At 40.3% G+C, this 24,182-nt stretch overlaps 1 protein-coding gene across 2 annotated transcripts; it reads right to left on the bottom strand.

The window, feature by feature from the left end:
* Window positions 1–804: 804 nt before the first annotated feature.
* NUP50 (nucleoporin 50) lies at window positions 805–15,168 on the bottom strand. 2 transcript variants are annotated; one of them, XM_066550001.1, is made up of 8 exons: window positions 15,059–15,168; window positions 12,797–12,875; window positions 11,664–11,747; window positions 9,294–9,489; window positions 7,196–7,858; window positions 5,904–5,982; window positions 5,327–5,445; window positions 805–4,634 (listed from the first exon to the last, which is right to left on the bottom strand). In XM_066550001.1, exons 2-8 carry the CDS (start codon window positions 12,863–12,865, stop codon window positions 4,432–4,434), a joined length of 1,413 nt encoding a protein of 470 aa, XP_066406098.1. In that variant the 5' UTR covers window positions 12,866–12,875; window positions 15,059–15,168; the 3' UTR covers window positions 805–4,431. The 2 variants fall into 2 exon arrangements, with proteins under 2 accessions (XP_066406098.1, XP_066406099.1); XM_066550002.1 differs by lacking the exon at window positions 15,059–15,168 and adding an exon at window positions 14,606–14,696.
* Window positions 15,169–24,182: the final 9,014 nt, after the last annotated feature.

Here is a 24,182-nt window from a genome sequence, read left to right as displayed (position 1 = left end):
TAAAACACAGAGCTTAAGAAGAACAGGATGTCTCAGTTCTTTTCATGGATGTTTGAGCAGATTGTTGGCAGTGTTGTTTTGTGACTGCTCATGCAACTGGGCAGGAATCTTAGCTGGCTGGGAAATACTAAAATATTGCTTTGAAACAAACTGATTTTTTTTTTCCTTGAATGCTTCAAGTGTTGAAAGGTTTTGGAAGCAACCATTATGGAGAAGCATTATTTAAATCATTACAAAAGGTAAAGAGCATTATTTAAATCATTACAAAAGGTAAAGAACCTCAAGAGTGGTGGTAATAAACCTCCCCTGCTTGGTTAGTCATTCAAGAAGTTTGGACAGGGAAAGGTTTGCTGGTTTTGGGTTTAGTTTTTAATCCAAATGGGGTTTTTTTCTTGTGTTTGCAAACTGTCACAAACCAATGAAAAAAATAATCACTTTGGCCTGACTAGGTTGGTGCCTCTAGGCAAGATCTAAAGTAAATTCAGTAAGGGTCATCAGATAGACCTAGATGATGTGGTTTCTAAATCCTTCAATAGTCACGTGGAGGGTTTAGAGGTCAGTCTCTCTACCAGTCACTCTACTGCTATGTGAGCACAGGTGTTCCCTCTGTCCTCCAAGGCAGCCCCAGCTCCTTGACCTCACAAGGAGGCTCCAGGTTTCCAAGTCAGGAATGGGCAGGGCAGGACATTCCTTCTTTTAGTAGAATTTTCCAGGCAAGAGTTCACCTGCAAGCAACTGGTTGTACAATTCCTTTTATTACTCCATGTTAGACACTCAAAATGAAAGTGATTCACACAAGACAAATGAATCTTCCATTCATTTATTCACATTTTCCATGGATTTTTGTACATGACCTCAGTGTATCAGAACTAATGAAAACATTAACATACATGTTATGTAAAACTTAAGTATCCACTGAAAAATTCAGAGCATTTTGAAATCTACTAACAACTAACAAATCATCACATTCAGTATCTTCATTGGATTTAGACTAGCTCATGCCACTTTAAATTGTTTAATGTCAGGTAATTTCTGCACACAGGCACCAGCTACAAAATTTTATCAAATGCAAATAAGTTAAGGCATCAGAAAGTCAATCTTTAACGACAGTTTAAATGTTACAGTGCTGCAAAGGGAGCTGAACTTCAGTTTCAATAGCACAGCAAACCTCCTGATTGGTTTATGTTCTACAGTATGTTCATCTGAACTGTTAATTTAATATAAACTTTCACATCCATCAGCCAAAAGGGCTTAGAGGAACACAGTGTTGCCCTCCCAAATTAAACCTTGCATACTGTAATTTAATATTTTAAAATAAAATTCAAGCCAACTGTAATAATCTCCCTTAAAAATTATTCTGATAATTTAAAGAAGCAGAGATGTTTATTTTCCAGCTGAAACTTCAAAATCAGAGGAGGAGGAATGGATAAGAAACTCCAACATCTACATACACCTGGAACAACGAGGCATTAACGCAGATTGGGGCAGAAACTTGCATCTTTGATATCAGGTATTTGATTTCCAGCTGTTAAATACATTACTAAGACACAGGAATGCCTCTTTGAGTTGGAATTCTGATCAAAATTCTTTCCTTGGATAGCATGTGCCAGTTTGTTATGAAGGCAGTAGTACACTGATGTCTGTGGTCTCCATGAAATTTGCTTTTTCATTTAAGGCCTTTATTTCTATTTAACAATCTCTGGCCTTTTACAGCATTCTATATTTCAGTATTCCTTAAATAGAAACTGAAGCATCATCAAAAATTTCTAAAGTGCTGGAAAAGGCTGTGCTTTATACCTGAGCACCAAGTTTGTCAGTGTATGACTATCTTTTCCTGCTTCATAGTCCACATAATGGTACAGTCATGAATTGATGTTGATTAAAATCTGCTCTGCAGGGAAATTCTTCCCTGTCCTTTTAGAGGCAATTCTCCCCATGTAAAATGTTCAAAATTGTATGTTTATGCATATATTTGACATTCTAATGAAGGTGATGTCCCAATTTTTCACCTTCCCCTGGCTTTACTGATTAAATACATGCACAGAAGAATTCAGGTGTTACTTGCTATGATGGCTAGGGTAAGGTTTAATTCTTTCCAACACAATTTATCATTCCTCTATTATGTTTCCATTCACTCTGTGCCCTCTGCTTGGAAAGAGGCCAGAGGTGTACTGTCAGAATTGGGCCACATCCATGTGTGCAAAACCTAACAACTGCCCCTCTTTAGAGGAGGGCATAAGGAAAGAAGTGTTAACTTCAGTTTGTTGGTCCACGTTTCTAAGGTTAAAGGAACAGTTCCAAATCCATGAGCTTTTGGAAGTAAGCAAAGAAAAGGCCAAGCTTTTATAGACAGAGCTTTTCTTTCTGGGATGTACAACCAGAGCTCTGTCTATAAACCTTTCTGTACAGAGACAGGGTTAAGACACTACAGTCGAAAGACAAATGCAAAATTAACTAAGCCCTTGGACCAGAGCCTGGACTAAACTCTTAGGCAGCATTCTGTTTTTCATTCATACACATTTAGACACACCCTGTCAGCTTTGGGCCTCCAATTTAGGTAGCAGCAAAACTTGTTTTTTAAAAAAAGTATATCTTATTTTGAGGAAAGCAATGTCACTGACTTTTAATGATTTAAGTACTTAGCCAGATGCAAAAAGAATCCCCAAAGGCACCAGTTTATTTTTCAAATATCTCAAATGGCATCTAAACTCTCTTCACACTTCAGTGTTAAAAATGCAATTCTTGTACACGAAATGTGGCTGAAATGTGAGCAAAGTCCTTTCTTTTGGAACTTTGGTCAACAGGGCTATAGATAAAATCTAGATTTTCGTCCTTTTAATGAAGCGGGGGGAAAAAAGGCCATAACCTGAATTGTCCAGTGAATTAGGCCTACAGCAGCCATTTGCTCCCCCCCAGAGCAGGGGTACAGGTAAGATGTGCTGCACCTCATCAAATGGTGTTATTCCTTGTTCCCTGCCCACAGGATGCCACTGTGCTGGACCACCAGGTCCCCTGTATGAATTGTGTCACACTGAGTCTTTTTAAGGAAAGGGCTTTTTCCTCTGTGTCACATTAACCAGAGGCAAAACAGCATTTTTGTTCCACCTTGCCAGAGCTGGTCAGTGTGACACATCTGAGAGCAGTTCAAGTTTCATATTATCATCAAGCTCTCAGAGAAGTCCCAGAGTTGGAAGCAAAGTAGAAAAAGTTACTAGGGAAGGAGTTTCCAGCAACATTTGAAAAAAAGAAAAGGAATAAATCACCAAACACAGTCTGACAAAGTTGAGAGTGAAACCGAGACCAGAATGAATGCTCTGATCCCCAAATTATTGCCACCTGGTTAATTTTATCACAGCTGAAAACTAAGTTTACAAATTACCCCATGCTCCCCACATGCAACAGAAAGCTTCTGGCAAAGCTGCACTCTGCTGCTTTGTTTAATGCAGTGCAGCACAGCATTTTTATCACATGGAAAAATACATACTGACACACACCCTTGTGCATGTGTCTCCTGGTAAGGGCAACAGGCAACAGAAAGGTCTTTAAAAGTCCTGAAGTTTGTTGTGGGAAGAGCTTTCTTCAGCAAAGTACCAGCAGCAGGAGCAATGCAGCACATCCAGCTCTGCCTCAGCTGGGTTTTGGGACTAAGGACAAATACCTTGGAAGGATCATGTGGAAGTGCAACCCTTTTTTCTGACCTTTCAGAAGCCAGGGGCTGCCAGTGTGTCCAAGATAAAACTGTCTTCCAGTTGTCTGCTTGTACCATATTGCACATCATTCACTTGTTGCTACAGTAAGACCAGAACTGACAGTTCCTCTGGAGGAACCATTACTGTCAACAAGACTAGACAAGCAAATTCTCTTTCAAATATCTGCAGTCTCCGAGTCCTGAAAGCACACAGGTCTGCAAGGGTACAGACCCAGCACAATGGAGATCATCACTGGTGGGGTGCAGTACTGCCACTGAGTCTAAAAAGTCGGTCTCACCAGAATACAACAGAGCTATTAAAAATCTGCAGTCTAGAAACAGTTGCAACAGGTAAGCTTGAACATCCTCCCTTCCCAAAACAGGAGGTGCTTGCATTGGATAACAGTCTGTATAAGGAAGCTCTGGTACCGTGTTTTTGTACTCAGATTTCTGTCCATTTGGTCGACTGGTGCTAAAAACATTTGCTTGGATTTACATCCATGTGCTTTATCCAGAAGAGGTCCTGCATTTAGATACTGAAAATGAGGGAGAACAGTCCAACACTTGTGTTCTATTAAAGCTTTTATTAGCTAGTTTAGCTTTTCCTCACATCATTTTTCCAGAATTCCTATAACAGTTCTTAATATCAGAGTAAAGAATTAAATGTTCAAATGAAGTTACGTAAGAAAAAAAGAGCAGCAGCAGTTTGGCAATAAATCCTCAAATTATGGACTGCAACTTATTTAAGCCTCCTTTTTCTCCAGTAAGATTTTGTGCAACTCATCTGCATCCTCACTTGTTTTCACTCTTATTAGCATAGTGACAGGAACAGCTGGGTTCTTCTCATCGATGGGTGGGTTAGGAACACAAACTATAAGAACATTGTTTTTTCCGGTTCTTGTGCATGGCATCTTAGGTGGAATTAGAACATTCAACAGGATATTTCCTGCATTTGAGGAGGGGAAAAAATTACCATTAGCCATTTTCTAGCTTTTACTGCATTACAGTGTTAGTACAGATAGTAACTAGAGATTTAGGGGGGTGTTTGCAAGGAAGGTAATTCACAAACATCGTGTATGTTTGTCTTCTTCTTTCCTAAGTATCTATTCATGGCCATTGGTCTCAGATTTCTTTCCTTACTAGAAATGAGAAAGTCTCTGCAAATACTGCATCCTCCTTTTTTAAATGGAGGAACCCAAATATCAAATGACAGTAGGGGGACACAGGAGAAAGGGACGGGGACAAGGGAGAAGCAGCAGCAAACAAGGAATCCAGTCACAGTGCTTAGTTTATGCCAAGTTCCTCATTCTGACCCCCAGATGCAGTTCATATGCAGAAGCAAAATGTTCTGATACAGACAGACATGTTAATCTGGACAAACCAGGGTAAAACAGGTACTTTGTATCCCCAAACATACACTGCAACCTTTTACTTCTTGCACTGCTTCATGTGCTCTCTTTTCTAATGCTCACTAGAGGCACCCAAGTGTTTGTCAGTATTCTAAATGATTTAGGAAAAAAAAGTAGAAAGGTTTTCACTAATTGTATCTGTTAATGCTGTGTAAAGAACCCAAAAAAATCCTAATGCTTAGCAAGGAATTCTGACATCAAGACTTGTTACTGGGATAAATGTACTTACCTAAATTGGTATCTGCTCGTACTAAGAGTTGAGTTTTTTCATTTCCTGCTGGTTTTAAATGTAATGTTCCTACACCTTTTTCTTTAAATTCATTATCCTTTTTGTAGAACAGTTTGCACCTGTGGAGAAAAAAATAAAACCCAAATCCTTGTTTGTGCAGCCATGTAGAGATGAAATAAAAAGGTCTCTCCCAGGTACATGTATCCATCTGACTCACAGTAACAGTAGTCAGGATTTAACATGCTGTGAGTAACCTAAATCTTTATTATTCTTGATCTTGTTTCATCTGCTAATGGACAGCACTTGAAGATCAAAGAGAATGTGAATTATTTCTTTCAGTATTGAAATGATAAATGTATTACTTTCAGGGAAAAGTAAAAGGCACAGCAACCTGTACTCAGGGCCTAATCAGAAAGTCATAAGAGCTGGCTGTATCATTCTGAAGTTATAATAGGATTTTAATGTACAATTTATAAACATTTTAAAGTGAGGCTCTAATAAACTTAAAGCCATTTTAGGTGGTGAAGAATAGCAATACACAGGTATTGATTTTATTTTCCAAGTTAAAGTCACTTACTTCTTTGAGTAGAAGGCATCATCTTCTTTTATTTCATTAATGATGACTTTTGGTGGTTCTTCTTCCTCCTCTTCCCCTCCTTTAAATAGAAAGTTTTAATATGTTAATGTTGTGAGCACAGATTTTGGCACTGTATTGGAAGTCCCTTATGCCCACCATGACATGGACATGGACATGTGGCTGGCCAGTGACACCCAGAACCCCTTTCAGTCCCTGTGTACTCTGCAGCAGCTTCAGCTACAAAAAAAGGGTTACTTGCTTTTCATTCAGCTCTTAAAGCAACTTCATCCTAACCTTCAGTTTAAGTGGGATGAAAATACCCAATCCATACCAAACAATCAAACACCAACAATATAAAGCTTAGTAAGTCAAAAGCTTCTCTTTGAACAGAAACAGTTTTCACATTTCAGAGTATACTCCACAAATGGGTTCAAGTAAAGCACAATAAATACTTCCAAGAGCCAGGTTTAATTTGGGGCAAAGGGAATTAGTTGCAGAATGACAGATAAGAGTGGCAGATTATGCCTTTCCAGCCCCTCAGCTGCTGGGATTTCTGTCAGCCTATTGTATTCAGCACAGGCAAAGACCAGAGTAAAGCTGTCAGGTACTATGTAACTTTGTTGGCCTCCTTACAATCCATTAAGTAAAATGGACTGAACTGTTCTGTATCTCATGCTTTTTACTGCAGGGATCTCTTGATAAGCCTACTAAGAAAAGGAGTGGGATTGAGAAGTCCAGCAGGCTGAAAGGTGAACATACTAGCTGCTTTAAATTTCATCAATTCCTGTCTTTAGATATGGGATTATTTTGTATATTGTATGATATAAAGTACAAATCTGACAGAATTATGTAAGTCTTGATAAGCACATACTTTTGGTGTTGCTTACATAAGGCTGGGTTCTCCAGATTAGAGGTATAATTCTGCACTTTCAAATTGAAGAATGATGATGATCACAGAACACAGAATTTCCTGAGTTGGAAAGGACCCACCAGGATCATGGAGTCCAGCTCCTGGTCCTGCCCAGAATACCCCAACCATTCCTACCCTGTGCCTGAGAGTGTTGTCCAAATGCTCTTGGAGCTCTGGCATTCCCTGGGGAGCCTGGGCAGTGCCTGAGCAACCTCTGGGGGAAGAACCTTTTCCTGATATCCAGCCTAAACCTCCTTGGACACTACACCATGCCATCATCTCAGTAAACTTAAAAGATATTGCATTTTTTTCGTATTCTAAAGTCACATACACTCACAGCTGACCAGTAAAATAACTATAAATAGAAATACATAGAATTTACCTTTGTCATCATTATTGCCACTGTCTGTTTGAGCTTCCAATGAACTGGTGGATGCTGTAGTGACAGACTTGGCCTGGTTTGCATCTTTTCCAAACAAACCTGAATTCCCAGAAGAAAATGAGAAACTACCAAGCGTTCCTGAACCGAGGGAACCCAAAACAGAACTGTCAACACTCTTGCCAAAATTAAACGAGACAGTTGATGTAGCTCCTAACAACGGGTCTCTTTTTTCTGATGCAGCTTCAGCTTTTTTGTCAGAGGTATCCTCATTTTTGCTGTTAAACAAAAAGGTGGAGCCTTGCTGGAGCTTTGAACTCCCAAACACAGGAGCAGCCTGGGGGGCAGGGCTCTTGCCGCTCTCGTTCTCGGAGTTGCTGTCGCTGCCGCCCCCGTGCTGCTGCTCGATGCTGGCCAAGTAGCGCTCGTAGTCCCTGAAGATGGGGCTGAGGTCGCACAGGGGGTTGCTGTTAACGTGTTTCACTATCCAGTCACGAACAGAGCAGTTGAGGGCAGCCAGCTGTTTGTGGTAGGAGCCAGAGCCAGGTGCTGAGCCCAAGGTGCTGCCTGAGGAGCAGGGCTGGCTGCTGCCGCCGTTGGCTGTGGGGCTGGCAGCCTTCTTCTCAGCAAACACAGCAGCAGTGGGGCCGTTTGACACGGGGGATCCTGTTAGGAGAAAAATCACCGAGTTAGAGGATATCCTGAGCTGGGAGGGACACAGCAGGATCACTGAGTACAGCTCCTGGCCCTGCCCAGCACACCCCAACAACCCCACCTGTGCATCCCTGAGGGCATTGTCCAAATACTCCTGGAGTTGTGGCAGCCTTGGGGCTGTGACCATTCCCTGGGGAGCCTGGGCAGTGCCTGAGCACCCTCTGAGGGAAGAGCCTTTCCCTGATCTCCAACTTAACTCATTTGCTTAATAAGCTCTGGTTTAAAGAAATAACACAGATGCTTTGCCGACCTAGTGAGAAATGTGGCTTAGAACCTTTTTTCCACCCCGAAAGCAACACAGCTCTCTTAAAAGCCTAACATGTGCAATATTTCTTAATCGAATCACTCATCCTTACTCAGCTGAGCTCCTTCTTTTGGGTCACCACACTGTGCCCCAGGTACTCCCATGCCACTGAGCTGACCCAAGTTTTCATTTAAACAAGTATGTCAGGGATAGACAAAGTAGATGGAGCACACCAGTGTACAAAAAAAAATCCAAAGATATCTTGTAGAGAACATTAAAAAAAATACATGCTTTATATTTTGCCAAAACCTTCAGAATCTTACAAAAATCTAACAACTTCAGCAAGCTGTAATGCTTATTAAATCAAAAAACTCAACTTATCTCTTGCCATTTGTGCTTTAAACCACCCTGAGTGCACTAGCCCATAATCTTACAAGCTTTTGAGCACTTCTATACAAAAAAAACGTAAGAAGCAAACTAGAAAAACTCTCATTGAATATTTCACTTTCCCTTAAGTTATTCAAGCTCACTGAAATCTAAGTTACTCCAAAGTTCAAACTGCACCATTTCTATTCTATGGCATGACAAGTCCAAAATTCTGTGGTGGCAGGGTTAACATTTCTGCATGTCCAGCACAAAGAGACAGAACTAATATTCCTCAGGGAATTCCAAAGCATGACAGCTCAAGATGCTGAAGTATTTCAAATGCCTTGAAATGTAGGTATAACTGTAACAGATAAAATTCTCATTAGACTGTCTGCAAGATCAGATGTACAAGGCAAAAAAGATGGAAGACTTTAGCTATGCAGTATGTATTTTTTATTTAAATTCAAAGAATTGGGACATGTCACCAACTTTATACCTTTTACAGACTGCCTTATGCCAGTGCCTTCCATTTCCATCTGTGCCTAGAAAACTTTTACTTCCAGTATTAGAAATATTAATTTAGTTGCCACCTTTTTTAATTGCATGCACATGAAAACTTGTCCCTCTAGCACTCTAAAATTGTAAGAAATCTTACAAAGAGGCATGAAGTCTCAAAACCTTAAAACACAACTATAAGATGTTTTTTTCACTACTAAAATAACCTTACAAATTTTGACTGAAGGTGCTGATAAATATGTATGCTTATTTAAAACTTACCAAATGCTGATTGTGTTTCAGAGGTGCTTTTCAAACTGCTGAAAGGAGGAGTACTAGAGACACTACTGCTTCCATTAGACAGCCCTTCCAAAGCCTTTATTCCTGCACCATTCCCAAATCCACTGAAGCCACCTCCTCCTTTTCCAGAAGGCAATACAAAGCCTTTAAACCCTTTAAAAGCTCCTCCACTTTCAGACTGGGGAGAGAAAAAAAAAGAGACAACCAGTTACAAACATCTTATCCACACAAATCCTATCCCCACTTAATATTCCTGATATCCTTGGTTTGTTTTTCCCTAGTTCAGTGTGTCATTCCATGCATTACTGTGTCAGCTATGCAAACAAAATTAACAGCTTCCTTATGACACACACTGCTACTGTTTTTAAAAGACTCAGATGTCTGGTATGAAAATAAACTGGGTCTAGGATGTGGATACATGGAAGTTGCTCAGAGCTGTGGATGTGTTTGACTACCTATTAGACATTCTGGTAATCTGGTTTCTCTTTAAATAACTACACATGATTATGTAATTTCAGGTTTATTTTCAACAACTTTTGGCATTTACAATGGCAGTCAAGAGCCCAATACTTTAATCCACTCATCACTCTGGAGTCAGTGATTTACCCATAATATTCCAATGTGAATGATGGAAGATGCAAAGACAGACTGTACCTGACCACAAAATATCCATCTCTGCAACCTTTTCATTACCCAGTTCTGATCACTGACTTTGCAACTGTAGTATTTTATGGTATAGTTTCTTAGGTGTTTCTAAAAGACAAAGTACAACTGACATGCAAATAAAGCACTGCAATTTTTAGGCCTTTGGAGGTAATGAACTTTTACTACTCAAAGTGAACTTTCAGTGTCTCTGGAAAACCATCAGAGGAGAACTGCTTCTGAGTTTCATCTGCTTTTGCCATCGAAAAATGGCAAAGCTTGTCAATTTTAGGATGTATTCCAGTATCTGATCTTGTGGTTATGGGTCTCTTTGCTTCCTTTTGTGCTCTCTTTTCCTCTGCTTCTCATTCCTAGGTGGGCATTTTTATTGTGCTTCTTTCTGATCAGTCCCACCTTTCTCTCTGGACATTCCAGGTAAACTGCTGTCTTTTTCACTGCAGCATTCTGCTTGCTCCATGTAGGAACATCAGTAAGTTTCAAGCTTACATTTTTGTAAATATGTAAGCTCTTTCTTTGGTTCCCTTATCATCATGATCATTGTATTTCAATCATTAAATTGTTCTTATCTCAACCCAGGCTTTTATCCTTTTTTCTGATTCTCCTCCTCATCACACTAGGAGGAAGAGTGAGGGGCTGCATGGTCCTTAATTGTCAGCCCTTCTACCAGCTCTAACAGCCTGCTCCCAGCCTCCTGACTACTTCTGCAATCTATCTGCTCCCCTTTCTCATTCTGTTCTATTTTTCTTATCCCATTTGCCCCTGAAACTCTCCTGCTCAAGTTGTGGTTTATGTTTTGCATCACCTCCTTCCAGTACAATCCTTTATTTAACTGTATCCTCGACCACATTTGTGACTAAAACTACTCAAGGCTTTAGTGGGCTAAGACAGCTTCCTCATTTACAAGAAGAAGGAAAATCAAAAGCATAGGAGAAGGCTGTCTAGATCTTAACATTTGCCTAGTCCCATCCAATCCTAGAGCAATGTGTGTAACACAAAGTTCCAGGCCTACTTCTAACATGATGCATGCCCTGTTCAAAGGATGTCTAGGAAAAATATATACAACAAAGCATTGTCAAGGATTTCTGAAAGAACAATTTGGCTGGACTGGGATAATGCTTTCACAGGAACTAAACCTGTAACAAAGGCCAACTGCCTTTCAATTTTCAATTTGTTAATGCAAAGAGTAGATGGCACTAAGGCTCTTGACAGGAAGGAAGGAAAAAAAAGTAGCAGCATTCTTAACAAAATGCATGTTTCTGATTCTCAGAGCAGCTTAGTATTTGGGTGTTTAATAATAAAGTTTCTGAGCCATCCCCCAGCCCTCCAGTATGAATAACTAATAACTTTGCATTTCCATACTTCCATCTCTACAAAAAATTGAAGTAAAGCAGTAAAAATGCTGTTTTACCTACTTGCAAACAACATTGTGTCTGAAACACTCTTTATTTTTACTTCAAAAACATGCAAGAACACCCTGTTCACCAGTCAAACTAGTATTACCCTTTTTCAGCCTTAGCCTTATTCTTAGCATGGAACAGTAAAGCCAAAGTTCATGTGCACATAGGACCTGGTGAGTTGAAATGATAAATTTTTTCAGCATCACTACAAACCCAAGAAAGTAAAAACTTGAGCATGATGAGTTTTGTAAGTGAGTAAAACTCCAGCACTCCTGTTCAGTGACCACATTACCTCTGACCCAATGTTGCGGCGCTTTGCTTTTTTAATAGCTCTGTTCTTCAGGACCTCTTCACTTGCCACAGAGAATGTCCCCACCTTGAAGAGGAAGTTATGGAATCATTAGTGGAATATTCAACATGAAGGGAAGGCCAAGATCAGGTTTTGAACACAACTCTAACACTGCTACCACGCAAACAAGGGAAGAAGTTAAAAACCAGCCCACTGGTTGTGAGCTGATATTTGGAAAACTCTGGCTCTGCACTACATTTCTCTCTGTGCTATCTCCATTTTATTACATGAAATAATGTAAGTTCTGCTTTGGTTTTGTAAAACACAGCTCTAAGGTCTCTGTGCTGAAGGGAATCTGTCAGTAATCCACAGTTTGGAGCAGATATATGGAGATGTGGGCTCTAAGGCAACCTCAGCAGCCTGCTGTAGTTCAAACACTAGCAAAGACAGCTAATGGCTCAGTATCACTCTGCAACAAATGAGGAAATGAAGTTTTCTTATATTCAAATTCCTGGAAGAGTCAGTTTCCTTTTTCACATTTACAGGCCTAAGCATTTGATACTTTTAGTTGGACAAAAAACGAAACCAGTTTGTTTAAACATGAGCCATGAGGAAGTATGAGACATTAAAAGTGAAACTCTCTTTTTACAATCAGATGGAACATACCACTTAACTATTTGCCTAATTCCTCTGGCTGTGTGGGGAAATTCAGCTAAGATCAACATAGCTCTAAAATTAGCTATTACTGACCCTCAAAAAACCATACTGGAGGCATACAGAGCATTAATCTCCAGAAATCAAATCTGCTTTTCCTCTCAATTCAATAAATACCTATCACACATTTGAAGAGTCTAAAAGCATTTTAACAAGCCTGGGGTTCCCTCTAGAAACATGAAGTTCCTTTCCCCAGAACCACTGATGAAATTTTAACCCTTAAAAGCTGCTTTGCTATAGGGTCTGCATAACTTGAAGCTTTATAAAATAATATTTAAAAATCCACTTCTGTAAAATTATCTTTAATTGCTAAACTTTTAACCAGTTCTACTGTAGGTTTTATGCACAAGATACACAGCAAATATAAACAGCTACTCTACTACCTGCAGGTGTGCATAGGGGGGAACTAATGTGCATTTTACCTCTTCAGCTTCATCCTCCTGGTCCCAGTTTCGGTCAGTCAGCTCCTTTTCTGCAATTCTCTTGGCCATTTTTCCCCACCTGTGTGGAAGAAACAAAAAATCCTAGAAAGAATTGCACATAAATTAAATTCCAAGTGGCAGTGATCTTCAATTTGTATTCTTAGAACAAAAAAAAAACCAGGAACTGCAGTGCATGTAGAAGCAGGTCGAGATTGGAATGACAACTGAAAACTAAATGTTGTGGCAAAAACAATCATCATTTTTCTGGTTATCTCTGTGATGTAGAGCAGAATCAGCTTTGCAGAAGGAATGTCTGTAACTGTTCTGAGCCCCATTTTGCTACGGTACAACTTATGAGCTGTGTACAAAACCAAAGAAAGAAAACATGGTAGCTGCAGTCAATCTAAAAAACCTGGCAAGCAATCACACTACTGGAATTTAATGTGAAAAAAGACATATTTTACCAACTATGGTTATATCTTCTGACACTAAATATGAAAACTTTCCAAAGGAAATATGCAGTTTTGTTGCAATTTAAATCTCAAACAAGCACAACAACTAAAACTCTTCCAAACCCCCCCTGGGTTTGTGATTAAGACCTGCCCAGAAGAAAGATTTAAAAAATCCACAAATAGCTGAATTTCAGAGGCAGACATTGTAACAATACATTGCTATGAGAAATCTTGTTTATATGGTGAAACATTTTAGAACAGTACATCCAGCAGCACACTTGGAGACCACACATCCAAGTCCTGAATTTTGTCTGACACACATCACAAATTACTAGGTCAAGTTACTAGAGCTTCTGGAAGTAGAGGGACAAAGATTGGCCTGTGTATACATATTTAAATGCCCTAATCCACTCTGTCCTGAAAGGAGACATCCTTGCTTGATAATCCCTGAGAGATCATTTCAATCTAACCCATTGAAAAGCTAAATAAGAAGTTATTTTAAAGTCACCTTTATTAAAATTATTATTTTATTCCATAACTTTTACGTAGACTGTATCATATTATGTAATATATTTTAATTTTTAATTTATAATAAATAAAAGTGTTCTGCATATATATACATTATGTGCATACATTATGTATATATATAATATATATGTGTGTATATATTATATAATATATATAGTATTATTTATATAATATACTATACTATTATATAATAGTATATAATATACTATAGTATAAGGTATTATATAATATGCTATACTATATAATATACTATAGTATTTATATATTATAGCATATTATATAGTATAATAATATAGTATATAGTACATATATATATATAAAATATGGTATAATGCTGTAGTATATAGTATATAACATACTACAGTATTATTTAAATGTATTAGTTTCATTATTACATTAGATATTTGATTTACTGAAAGAGCACACTAACTACAGAGGCTGTCCCCCACCAAAAGAGGGGAAACCTTGCTGACCTAAGCTCCAGGTTCTCTGTACCCGCCTGTGTTTACGGAGTTCATCGTTAAAAGCATTGTAGAGGATCCAACAGAGAACCTCAAGTCTATTCTATCCCGTGAAACAAGAACCGACACAAACCTACAACAATCCCTGCCCAGACACCCCAACAATCCCCCCCTGTGCATCCCTGAGAGCGGTGTCCAAACGCTCCCGGAGCTCTGGCAGCCTTGGGGCCGTGACCATTCCCTGGGGAGCCTGGGCAGTGCCCGACACCCTCTGGGGGAAGAACCCTTCCCTGATACGCAGCCTAACTCCTGTTCGATTAACGAGCTCTTCTTGTCTAAAAACAACACACCGCAGATGCTTCGCTGACCTACAGAGAGCTTCACTGCCCTATTTAGCGCAGCCGAGGCTCCCCGGGAGGTTTGCGGGGGGCGGCATCACCGGAACACCGAGGGGCCGGAGCCCCGGCGGAGCTGGAGGCAGCGGGGCCGTGTGCCGGGCCCGGCGGTGTCGCAGCGCTGTCGCTGCGGCTCCCGGCGGGAGGAAGCGGAAGCCGGATGCCGCCGGGGCCACCCCGCGCCCCCGTGGCCGCGGCGCTGCCGTTCCGCTCTGACTCCCGGCTGCGCTCGCCCCGTCCCGGGGACGCCGCGCGTTGCCTGCGCACCTCACAGCCCGATCCGCGCGTTCCGAACCCTGCGAACGGTGCGACCCGCCCCGAACCCCGCCGCCGCCGCCCCGCTCCCTCCATCCCCAGCCCGCGCTCCCCTGCTCGGGTCCCGCTCGTGCCCGGCCGCCCCTCGCGCCCCCCACCCGCGGCACTCACTCGCTCGGGCGGGCGGTTCTCTCCTGCCGCGCTGCGCTGCGCTGCGGGGCCGACGCTGCGGCGGGCGGCAGGCAGGGTCTCCTGGTCTCCTCGCAGGCTGAGCGCGCCCCGCTGTGCCCCCACAATCCCCCCCGATGCCGCCGGGCCCGGCCGCCCCCTCGGTGTCAGCCGGGAGACGGGGCTCGGTGGGGCCCAGAGCGGGAACGCCGCACCCGCCGCCGCCGCCGCCGTCCCGCTCCCGCCCGCACCGCGCGTGCGCCCGGCGGGGGCAGCGGGGCGGGGCGGGGCCGGGGGCTGCAGTACCCCCGGCGGCCGCGAGGGGGGCGCCCCAAAGGCCGCTGCGAGGGAAGGGGGCCGGCCCCGTGACTTCCGGCGCGAGCCGCGGTCTGACCGAATTCTCCCGAAATCGTCGGGAAAAACAAACCCGGCCCGTCCTCCGTCAGTGTCAGCCGGTCGCTTGCCTTGCCCCACAAAAATTCGGGTCTCCACACAGATAGAAAAACTTTCTCTCTTGTTTATACTTTTTAATCAAGTTAATGTTCGCTGGTTCTGAATTACATAATTCATCATTTTCAACGGGAGGCGCCTCAGGGCGGCTGAGGGGGTGGCCGTGCCCTGGATTGTCACGGGCTATCCTGCTTCCTCTTCCCTGCTTCATTTTCCTCGTTAATTTTTAATTAATTGCTTTAAATAATCCTAATCAGGATATTAATTATAAGCAGCGTGCTCGGCCTGTAGGAAAGCACAGTCCAGGACCCTGCTAAATGGTGGCTTGTGCCGATGATCAAAGGAAACACCTTCGCGGCCGGGTGGAAGTCACTCGGGGACAGGGCGTGGAAAATGGGTATTTTATGATTGGCTTTTCGCAAATATTAAAATGAATATTATATGTGTTGTGTTAGAAAGTTATGCTTTGTTAATTTTCTTAAGTAGTGTGTTAAATATAGTTTTAGGTTATAGGATAATGTTAAAATAGAAACTATGCTAGGTAGGATACTTTTTTTAAAGAGAGGAATGAGGTACTCTCACCAAGCCAGCAGCCACAGGACACCTAAATCTTTCAGAGAAAAAGAATTTATTGCTCACTCATCAGAAAAAACTAACTTCGTCCTGCCTCACTCAGCCATGAAGACACCATTAGAATTAAGAGGAAGAAGTTGACAGAATCCTGTGTTCGAATGGAATTTATGCATCATGCATGAGGTGTATGAATATGCAACAGGCTGTTGCTTTTAAGGGTTAATCCTCTGTTAACGTGTGTCCTTTTTCGGGCTTATTTTGCCCAGAAAGAGGTACCCGGACGTCCGTAACTCTTTCTTTTTATTGTCTCGTATTGTCCTAAATCCTGATTGTCCAGATTTTTATTACTCTAATTATATTACTATTTCTACAGCCATTTTATTACTATTAAACTTTTAAAATTCTAAAACCAAGTGATTGGCGTTTTTCACAAGGGGGCTCTATCCAGCTCTCTCTGGCCTGAATGCTGAAAATAAAGATGCTGATTTTGTCCCAGTGGGGGACAGAGAACAGCAGAGAGCAGCTGAAGGAGGAAGGCAGCGTTGTCCTGCCCAGACACACTCGATTTGAGCTGAAAAGGTCACTGCCCACGACGGCATCACCACGGCCGCTGGAGGTACGAGGCTGTGACAGGTTGTCTGCTTTTACCAGGGTGAGGCATTTTAAGTGTGTTTTGCTGGAAAGAACCGAGCAAGTCAAATACAGATATCATGCTGAAATGTAAGAAGCAGGAAAACAATAAGGTCTTCTTTTTTAAAATACACTTTTTATTTAACTAAACATTTTCTTCGTTATTTGCACATTTTGTTATTCCAGAAGTGTAGCTTTTAAATTGCTTTATCTGTCAACTCTTATTTATTTTAAGTAGGGCACTTACAGTGCTGAAGGGAAAGGCTATTTGTAAAATGTTCTTTCAATAAGGAGTTTTCCAGAGTCACTTAATAGGATTCCAGGCATTTCCCCATTGATATTTTTTATGTTTGTGCAGTTGCTGGGAAGGTTTCTTAGGAATTCCTACCAAGTGTTTTAACTGGAAACGTGGCTGTTGTGTTGTATAAGGACTCCTGATCCACACTAAGCAAAAGAACTTGATGATTTGAAATATTCAGCTCTGCATGGTAATATGGGGTCAGCACCTGTTTCTGTTGGCAGGCACCAGGTGACAAACTCAGTGTCAATCCAGGGTTAGAGTTTTGGTAGAAGTTTTCCTTTTGTCATTGTCTTTGGTTTGCATGATTTACCTATCAACTGTTAAAAACCCAACTGCCTCAAGATAACTATATTTAAAAGCCTTTGTTTCCCTGCCTTTTTGGGTCTTGCCCAAAAATTATAAAAGAGAATTAATATTTCTCAGCAGGGAATTGGATTTGCTAAAATGTCACCACCAATCTCTTAATTAGCCCCTCAAAATACCATGTGGTCTCTTGGTCCTCAGTGGGAAAGAATATGAGTTGAAATGAAATGGAGTTTTTTCTTAAATAACAAAACCAAATACGTCCTAAACAACAAAAATGACAATTGCAAAGTCAGAGGTCATGTGGGTGATCTTTTACACAAGCTTGCACTTTGAAATATCAACTGACTTAGAAATTTGATAGTTGATGGAAATAACAGTAAATGCAATTCTTACAAAAGGATTAAAGTTTGCATTAAAAATAAACTTTTTGATTAATATGGATAAAAAAGGGGAAAATTCCTCCTAGTGGTCTATAAGATGTGTTGATTCCAGTTGTTAGTCTATTAATTTATGTAAAGTTAGGCCTGAAACCTCTTTCCTGTATTTTCAATTTATTTTTTCCAATTCTGCTAAAATCAAGAATGCCTTGAACAGAGCTGTTCTCCCCAGTGAGGAGGATGTTGGAGAATGTATCAGAACTCCCATTTTTTAATACTCATGGAAGGAATGAGCACAACTGTCATTTTTGTTGTCTCTTGATAGGATTGTCCTTGCCATAAACTATTTCTGATGTGTTGTGCTCATCTCCATCACAACAATGACCAAAGTTGGCTGTCTAATGTAATCAGAAAATTTATAGATGATTTGGAGGTGTCATGAATAAGGAAGGTTCATCTCCAGGCATCAAAGAGGTCAGGAAGACATAACACCCATTTCCCTGAGGAGGCAGATCTCCACAACATCTTATAGAGGGTGAGCACAGTAGAGGATCTACGTGAATTTTTAATTATTTCTTCCCTAAAATGTGCTAAAAAAAAAAAAAAATTCATATTAACTTGAAAAGATTTTGTTGGCAAAGAAAGACAAAAATTACAAATTGAGGACAAATTGACAAGCTTTGTCCAAAATTAAACTAGATGTTTCAATTTTTTTTTTTTTTTGGGGGGGGGGGTGTTTTCATTCTTTTAGAAAATTGGGAAAAGGAAAGGAAAATGTAGCATTTTTCTGCATTCTTCCCTAGATTGAGGAGGGGGTAAAATTTCAATAAAACATTCCTAAAGTAATACATAATCAGTAAATTGAGATCAGACATTTTGCCCAAAGAAGCCACAGTTCTGAGTTAAAATTCTGAGTCAGGAATATATCTGTTCAGTTTGGTTTCTGCTAGTTCAGTTGGAAAAATGTCTGTGAAAAGAGATTTCTTTGATGACATTTTCAAGATTCTTGTGTATGTTATTAGAACTCTATCATCATTGTAATAGCAATTACTCACTACAAAGTGGGGTCATTAGCCCTAATTCATATTTACAAATACACCAAATACACATACAAATACAGTTTTAAGGTGAATCTTGTTCAGAGAGAGTGGAATATTTTGTCATGGTAACGTGTCTCAGCAGTCCAAAAGTGCTTACAGCGCCATTCCACTCAGTCTCTAGTTCCAAAATAGGTCAGGACTGTCAGTTTCTCTCATTCTATGACTAAAATGTAAATTCTGCTCTCCCAGACTTCAAGCAAAAGATTTGTTTGTACCGAGTTTTCAGCTCTTTCCAGCAAATTTAAAAAATACTAATTACTTGAACTGTTTTTTACATGTAAGCTTTTCCTCATTGCAGAAACAGATGCCATCATTTTGCCTGTATCTCCATAAACTTATAGGAAGCCATCAGGTTTATTAGCATTTTCTTGAAAACTGTTTCTTCATGAATATCAGGTTATGTTGTAATCTACAGCTGATATTTGGTAGAAATACAGCACCTGATTCTCCCACAGTGCAACTGTGGGCACATTACAAGAGGCTCTGTGAAGTGGAGCTTCATATCTGCCTTTCAGTGGCCAGATGGCCAGAATGTTTGTGTGGGCTTTTTTATTGTTTTTATTGTTTTTCATCATCTCTTTTGGAAATGTAAGACTTGTTATTCTAAGCCTATAGTCTTTTGAGAAAACTGAAATTCTATCTGCTGAAGGAAGCTGGGGGGAAATCAACAGAAACCACCATTTTCTAGGCAGCATTTGCTGCCAGTTCTGAGCCAAATAACTCCAGCCCCTGTGCATGAAATGCTCTGGATAGCTGGTGATTTAACCTGGTGGCCAAGACAGATGAACATTTCATTATGAATCTTCATTTGTTTCTGTGATTTTTATTGTGTCCTAGTTACTAACCACAGAACTCATAAAATATTTTTTTTAAATGATATTAAGTAGACTTTATATATTCATTAATATATAAATGCTAAATCAAGGGTAGACTTCTCAATACACAAAAATATCTTAGCTCTCGTGGTCCAAACTTCCAGAAGCATCAACTACTTTGCAATCAGTTGAGTAAAAGTTGTTGAACTATTAAGTCTTTTATTAAACATGGCTGCATGTTTGGAATATTCATAAAACTCTGAGGTGGAAGAAGGGCAAGGATTCCTTTTGTCAGTCCACTTCCCCATGAATATCCATCATAATGGTATTTTATGTATCATAGCTTGTCCTGTTCCTAACCCAGCTTTTCCTTAGCCACTCCTTTCCTAACTTCCTTTGGCTACAGCAATCTGAGTCTGACCACTGCTAGTCTCACACCCCAAGTAAACAGGTTTGGCAGATCTTGTATCCTCTCCATTATTTCCAAGAACTCTAAACCTTTAACAGTCTAACAGCCTGTTTTCTTTTTCAGCTCTCTCATCTTCTGCACCATTGTTCCTTGCCACCAACTTGGCATTCCCTAGCAAGATTCCTGGTGAATCACAGAACCTGTACTAGTTCTGTGTTCCTGGCACAGGCCAGTGTTCATGAAAATCAAAGGAAAATGGAAGATGTTGAACTTCCTCAGCAAACATACTTTGCCTGAGTAGATTTCCTCAAGAGCACTTTGGATTGTGGGGCTGTAAGAATATTCACTGATGGAAGAGGTGCAGGCATAACATGTTAAATTTGAAAAAGGTAAGTTTATAAGTTTATGCTATTAACTTGTTTTATGATGTGCCTATATAAAGGCAGGAATTTCAGTACATGGAAATGCATCACACTATATACAACTTTTCTGGATTTGCTTTCAATGGATAATGCCTTTTTGGCTTTGTCATTTTTTAGGAAGGAAACTCAGAGGAAGAAATCTCATTTACCAAATGGGGGAGATTTTATATGTTGTTTGTTGGGTCTTTTTAGAGTAAATTAATTTTATTCATAAGCTTGTAATGGCAATACTTTCTAATAATTTTCAAAAGGGCAGAAAATGTTGTAAAATATTTTTATCCATGCTTGGGAAGCTTGTTCCTCTAGCATCATTATTGAGATACAGTCCTGTTTTATAGTTTGTTTATAATATGATATACTATGATATCAGTGAATAGGCAGAAGAGCAGAGCAACAGACTAATAAAGGAAGAGGACTTTTAATGTACTTCACCTAGGAAGATGTTAAACTTCTACAACACTCAGGTGTCATGGTACTGAAGATATGGGCTGGGTGTTTGTTAAGTCCCTGGGTGTGTTTGGGATAGCCATATGATCTCTGTAGTATTTCCTCCTACATGATAAATAGTGGAAAAAACTTTCACCTGTGGAACTGGAAGTCCCATTTTTGAAAAATACTTGTTTGTTTATTTTTTCCGTTAGAGAGCAAGAGAAAATGTGTCTCTTTAGTCATAAAGCAAATCAATCATTTTGTGTTTAAATCGGTGCACTTCCTGGAGAGCAACTTTACACACAATTAGGGGCAAATCTTATATTGATGAGACACTGTTCCTCACCCCTGCAGTATTCATTGTTCTAAGTGCTCCTCATTTACACTTGAGGATCTTACAGTCTCACACAATTCTCCTTTAAAAGAAATCACTGATAAAACTGACAGATCTTCCTGGTATCACTCTGAGTTGAATTGAATCTCCAAAAAGTCTGCAAAATATCCTTAACAGTTTTCTTTCAGCATTATGGATTGTTGTCAAACATAGCTGACAGGTGTGATTTTAAGGAGATGTAATTAAGATGGGATGGGGAAAAGTTGAAAGGAGCATTAAGGAGGTGTTTCTAAATTGGTGGAAACTTAGAAGAACATTTTAAACTTAAAACAAGTGTAGGTATTTCTTTGTGAGGTTTGTTCAGTGACTCAATAGTGGGGTTTCACTATTTATCTCCCCACAGCTAGGGTAATTTTCTTTCCATGCTTCTTTCAGGCTGAGGAGGCAAGGAGGAGTTCAGAAAGGAAGTTTCTAGCAGAAGTTACTATTGTCAGCTGTACCCCCTGTAACACCAGTTTTCCTTTCAGTCTCTTCAGCCAAGTCATGGTTTAGCCCCGTGTTGCATCACACAGATCACTGGGAAGCAGACTGAAAACTTCTATTTAAAAAATCCCCAAACAACCAACACAAGAAAATACAAAATATTGATCAAAAATGAATGAGGAAAGATAATTCACCTGATTTTCCTCTGATAGGGTTCTCTTCTGTGGGATTCTTCAAGAAGGCATTCAACCACTTGTCTGTGTGCAGCTAACATTGTAAGTAAGCCTTGTTGAATAAAAAAGCTGAGTTTTATAAACACTTCAACTGGTACTGTTGCCAGAAGAGAAAAGGTAGTTCTACTGCCTGTTCCCAGTTCAAGCTGTTCTTTCCTCTGTGTTGGCAGATGTTTTTTGCAGCTGACATTGGAAAACTAGTTTGGATTAATACTAACTTGTTTATTTCTTTGCCAGGACAGTTACTGCTCAGGTGAGTTTCCTGATCTGGCTGCAGAAACAATTCTGGGGGGTGGCATCACAAAGCCTGGGATAGAGCTCTAAATTGAAGCTGGTTAGTAATATAAGAATATGAATTATGAGTCCACAGATTTCAGCTGGACAAGTAACAGAGGGTATGTGTAAATTAATTATGGAGCTGGATGCTGTCCACAACACATGTAATGTTTGTGTGCATTATTTCAGAAGATGTCTGTAATTCTGATTTGTGGAGAGAAGTGGATTAAGGAAGTGGATTATGGAAATTCATGAATTAAGAAATGGAGACTTTTAGAATTCCCTCAGCATTGCTAAAATCCTTTTATTCCAGTTTTCTTTGTGCTACAGAAGGAAGAAGCTAGCGGAATGCATCATGCAGAATAACCCACACAGTACACAAAAATACTTTAGTGTAAAAAGCCAAGCAAAGTCAGGAGATAGTAGAGATTTATTTCAGTATGACATGATTGCAAGCAGGAGTAGCTTATGCTACCTGTCCTATCCCTGTGTCCAGACAGGCTGTCCCTGGCAATGCCCAGCCTGCCCTGCTCCCCCCAGGGAACCCTCACTGCCCCCAGAGCCCAGGCCACTGGCAGGTGCCCCATGTCCCACTGGGCACCTCTCAGCACCCAGGACATGTCTCCAGAGCCGAGACAGGTGAACCAAGGACAAAAAACATGAAATCATTAAAAAAAGTGGAAGCAAGGCAGCATTTCCTGGCAGATTTGGAAAGATTATAATGAAGCAAGGAATAAAGGCTTCCACAGGAAAGCTGAACACAAGACAAACCTTTGTGGCTGCAGCAGTGAGGTGACATGGCTGTGACCATGACCCTGACAGGAGAAAGAACTGGAGAGCAGCTTGTGGCACTCACTGATACCAGGCTCCCAAGATGTGAGAGGGCAGCAGGGAACTTGGGTGTTGAAGATCTTTGCTGCCTTCCTTGTGGCACTTGGGGACGGATGTAAAGGTCCCAGAGCTTGTCAGTGGCTGCTGATATGAAGGGGATGTAAAGTTATGTGACATGTGAACACTTCAGAAATACTTTGAATTACATTGTAGGAATACAGATAGCGTTGTAAGGGAGACATAGAAAAAATTGCAAAGGTGAATGTTTGGTTCTGGTTAAGTTTTCATAACTGAATCCATTTTCAAAGCAAACAGAATAGATGTTTAACATTTATTTAGCTTAAAAATTCTTAAAAACCTCCAGGCTTCTTAAAAACCTCCAGGCTGTCCTACATTTCCTGCTTTAGAGAAGCTGGAAGATTTTGAACTGCATTGTCAGTATTTTTTACACCTTCCTATGCTCAGGACAAGTGTCCTTGAAGGGGCAGCAGCTTTGGATTAGCTGGTTGTCATGTAGACAAGGCTGTTTTCAAAATAAAGGCACACAATCCATTTGTAAATCTTGCAGAATATATGAAAGTCTAATCAGACTGACTCAGACAGCCAAACTGCAATGTATCTCATTTGAATTCTCTCTTCCTGTAGGCCTTGTCTACAAGAAATATGCAGACACTGTATTGGAAGTAGAAAGCATGAATGATAACAATACTCAGTGCTGCTGCAGTCCTGAATGTATTTTAGTTTTGAATGCATCTGAGCATTTCCCTTTTTCAAATACTGGCTGTAGCTGCACCAGCCTTGTACAATACCTACTTTTTGTCACCAACAGTATAGTCCAGGAGCAACACAAGCTTGCACTGCCCCACTTTTTTTTACTGTTAGCACTTGATGGTATTTTCTGCAGTGAGATACATGGTTATTGATTTGGTAGACAAACAGGGATTTTGCACAACCTCCTCCTTGAGTGAGTGCATTACTGTAATTTTGAAATTAAAAGGCTGTCAGGCAAAGATATGGGATTAGGAATAACAGTTCTTTACCCGGAAAACTAAAAATACAAATGTAATAGTACAAACATCAACAAAAAAAAAAAACAAAAAAACAAACAAAAAAAAAAAAAAAAAACAAAAAAAAAAAACCAAAAAAACAAAAAACCAC

The sequence above is a fragment of the Molothrus aeneus genome, chromosome 5, assembly GCF_037042795.1.
Source record: "Molothrus aeneus isolate 106 chromosome 5, BPBGC_Maene_1.0, whole genome shotgun sequence".
Lineage (NCBI taxonomy): Eukaryota > Metazoa > Chordata > Aves > Passeriformes > Icteridae > Molothrus > Molothrus aeneus.
The sequence above is the reverse complement of the archived record's forward strand: the minus strand, read 5'-3'. Positions and strand labels throughout refer to the sequence as shown.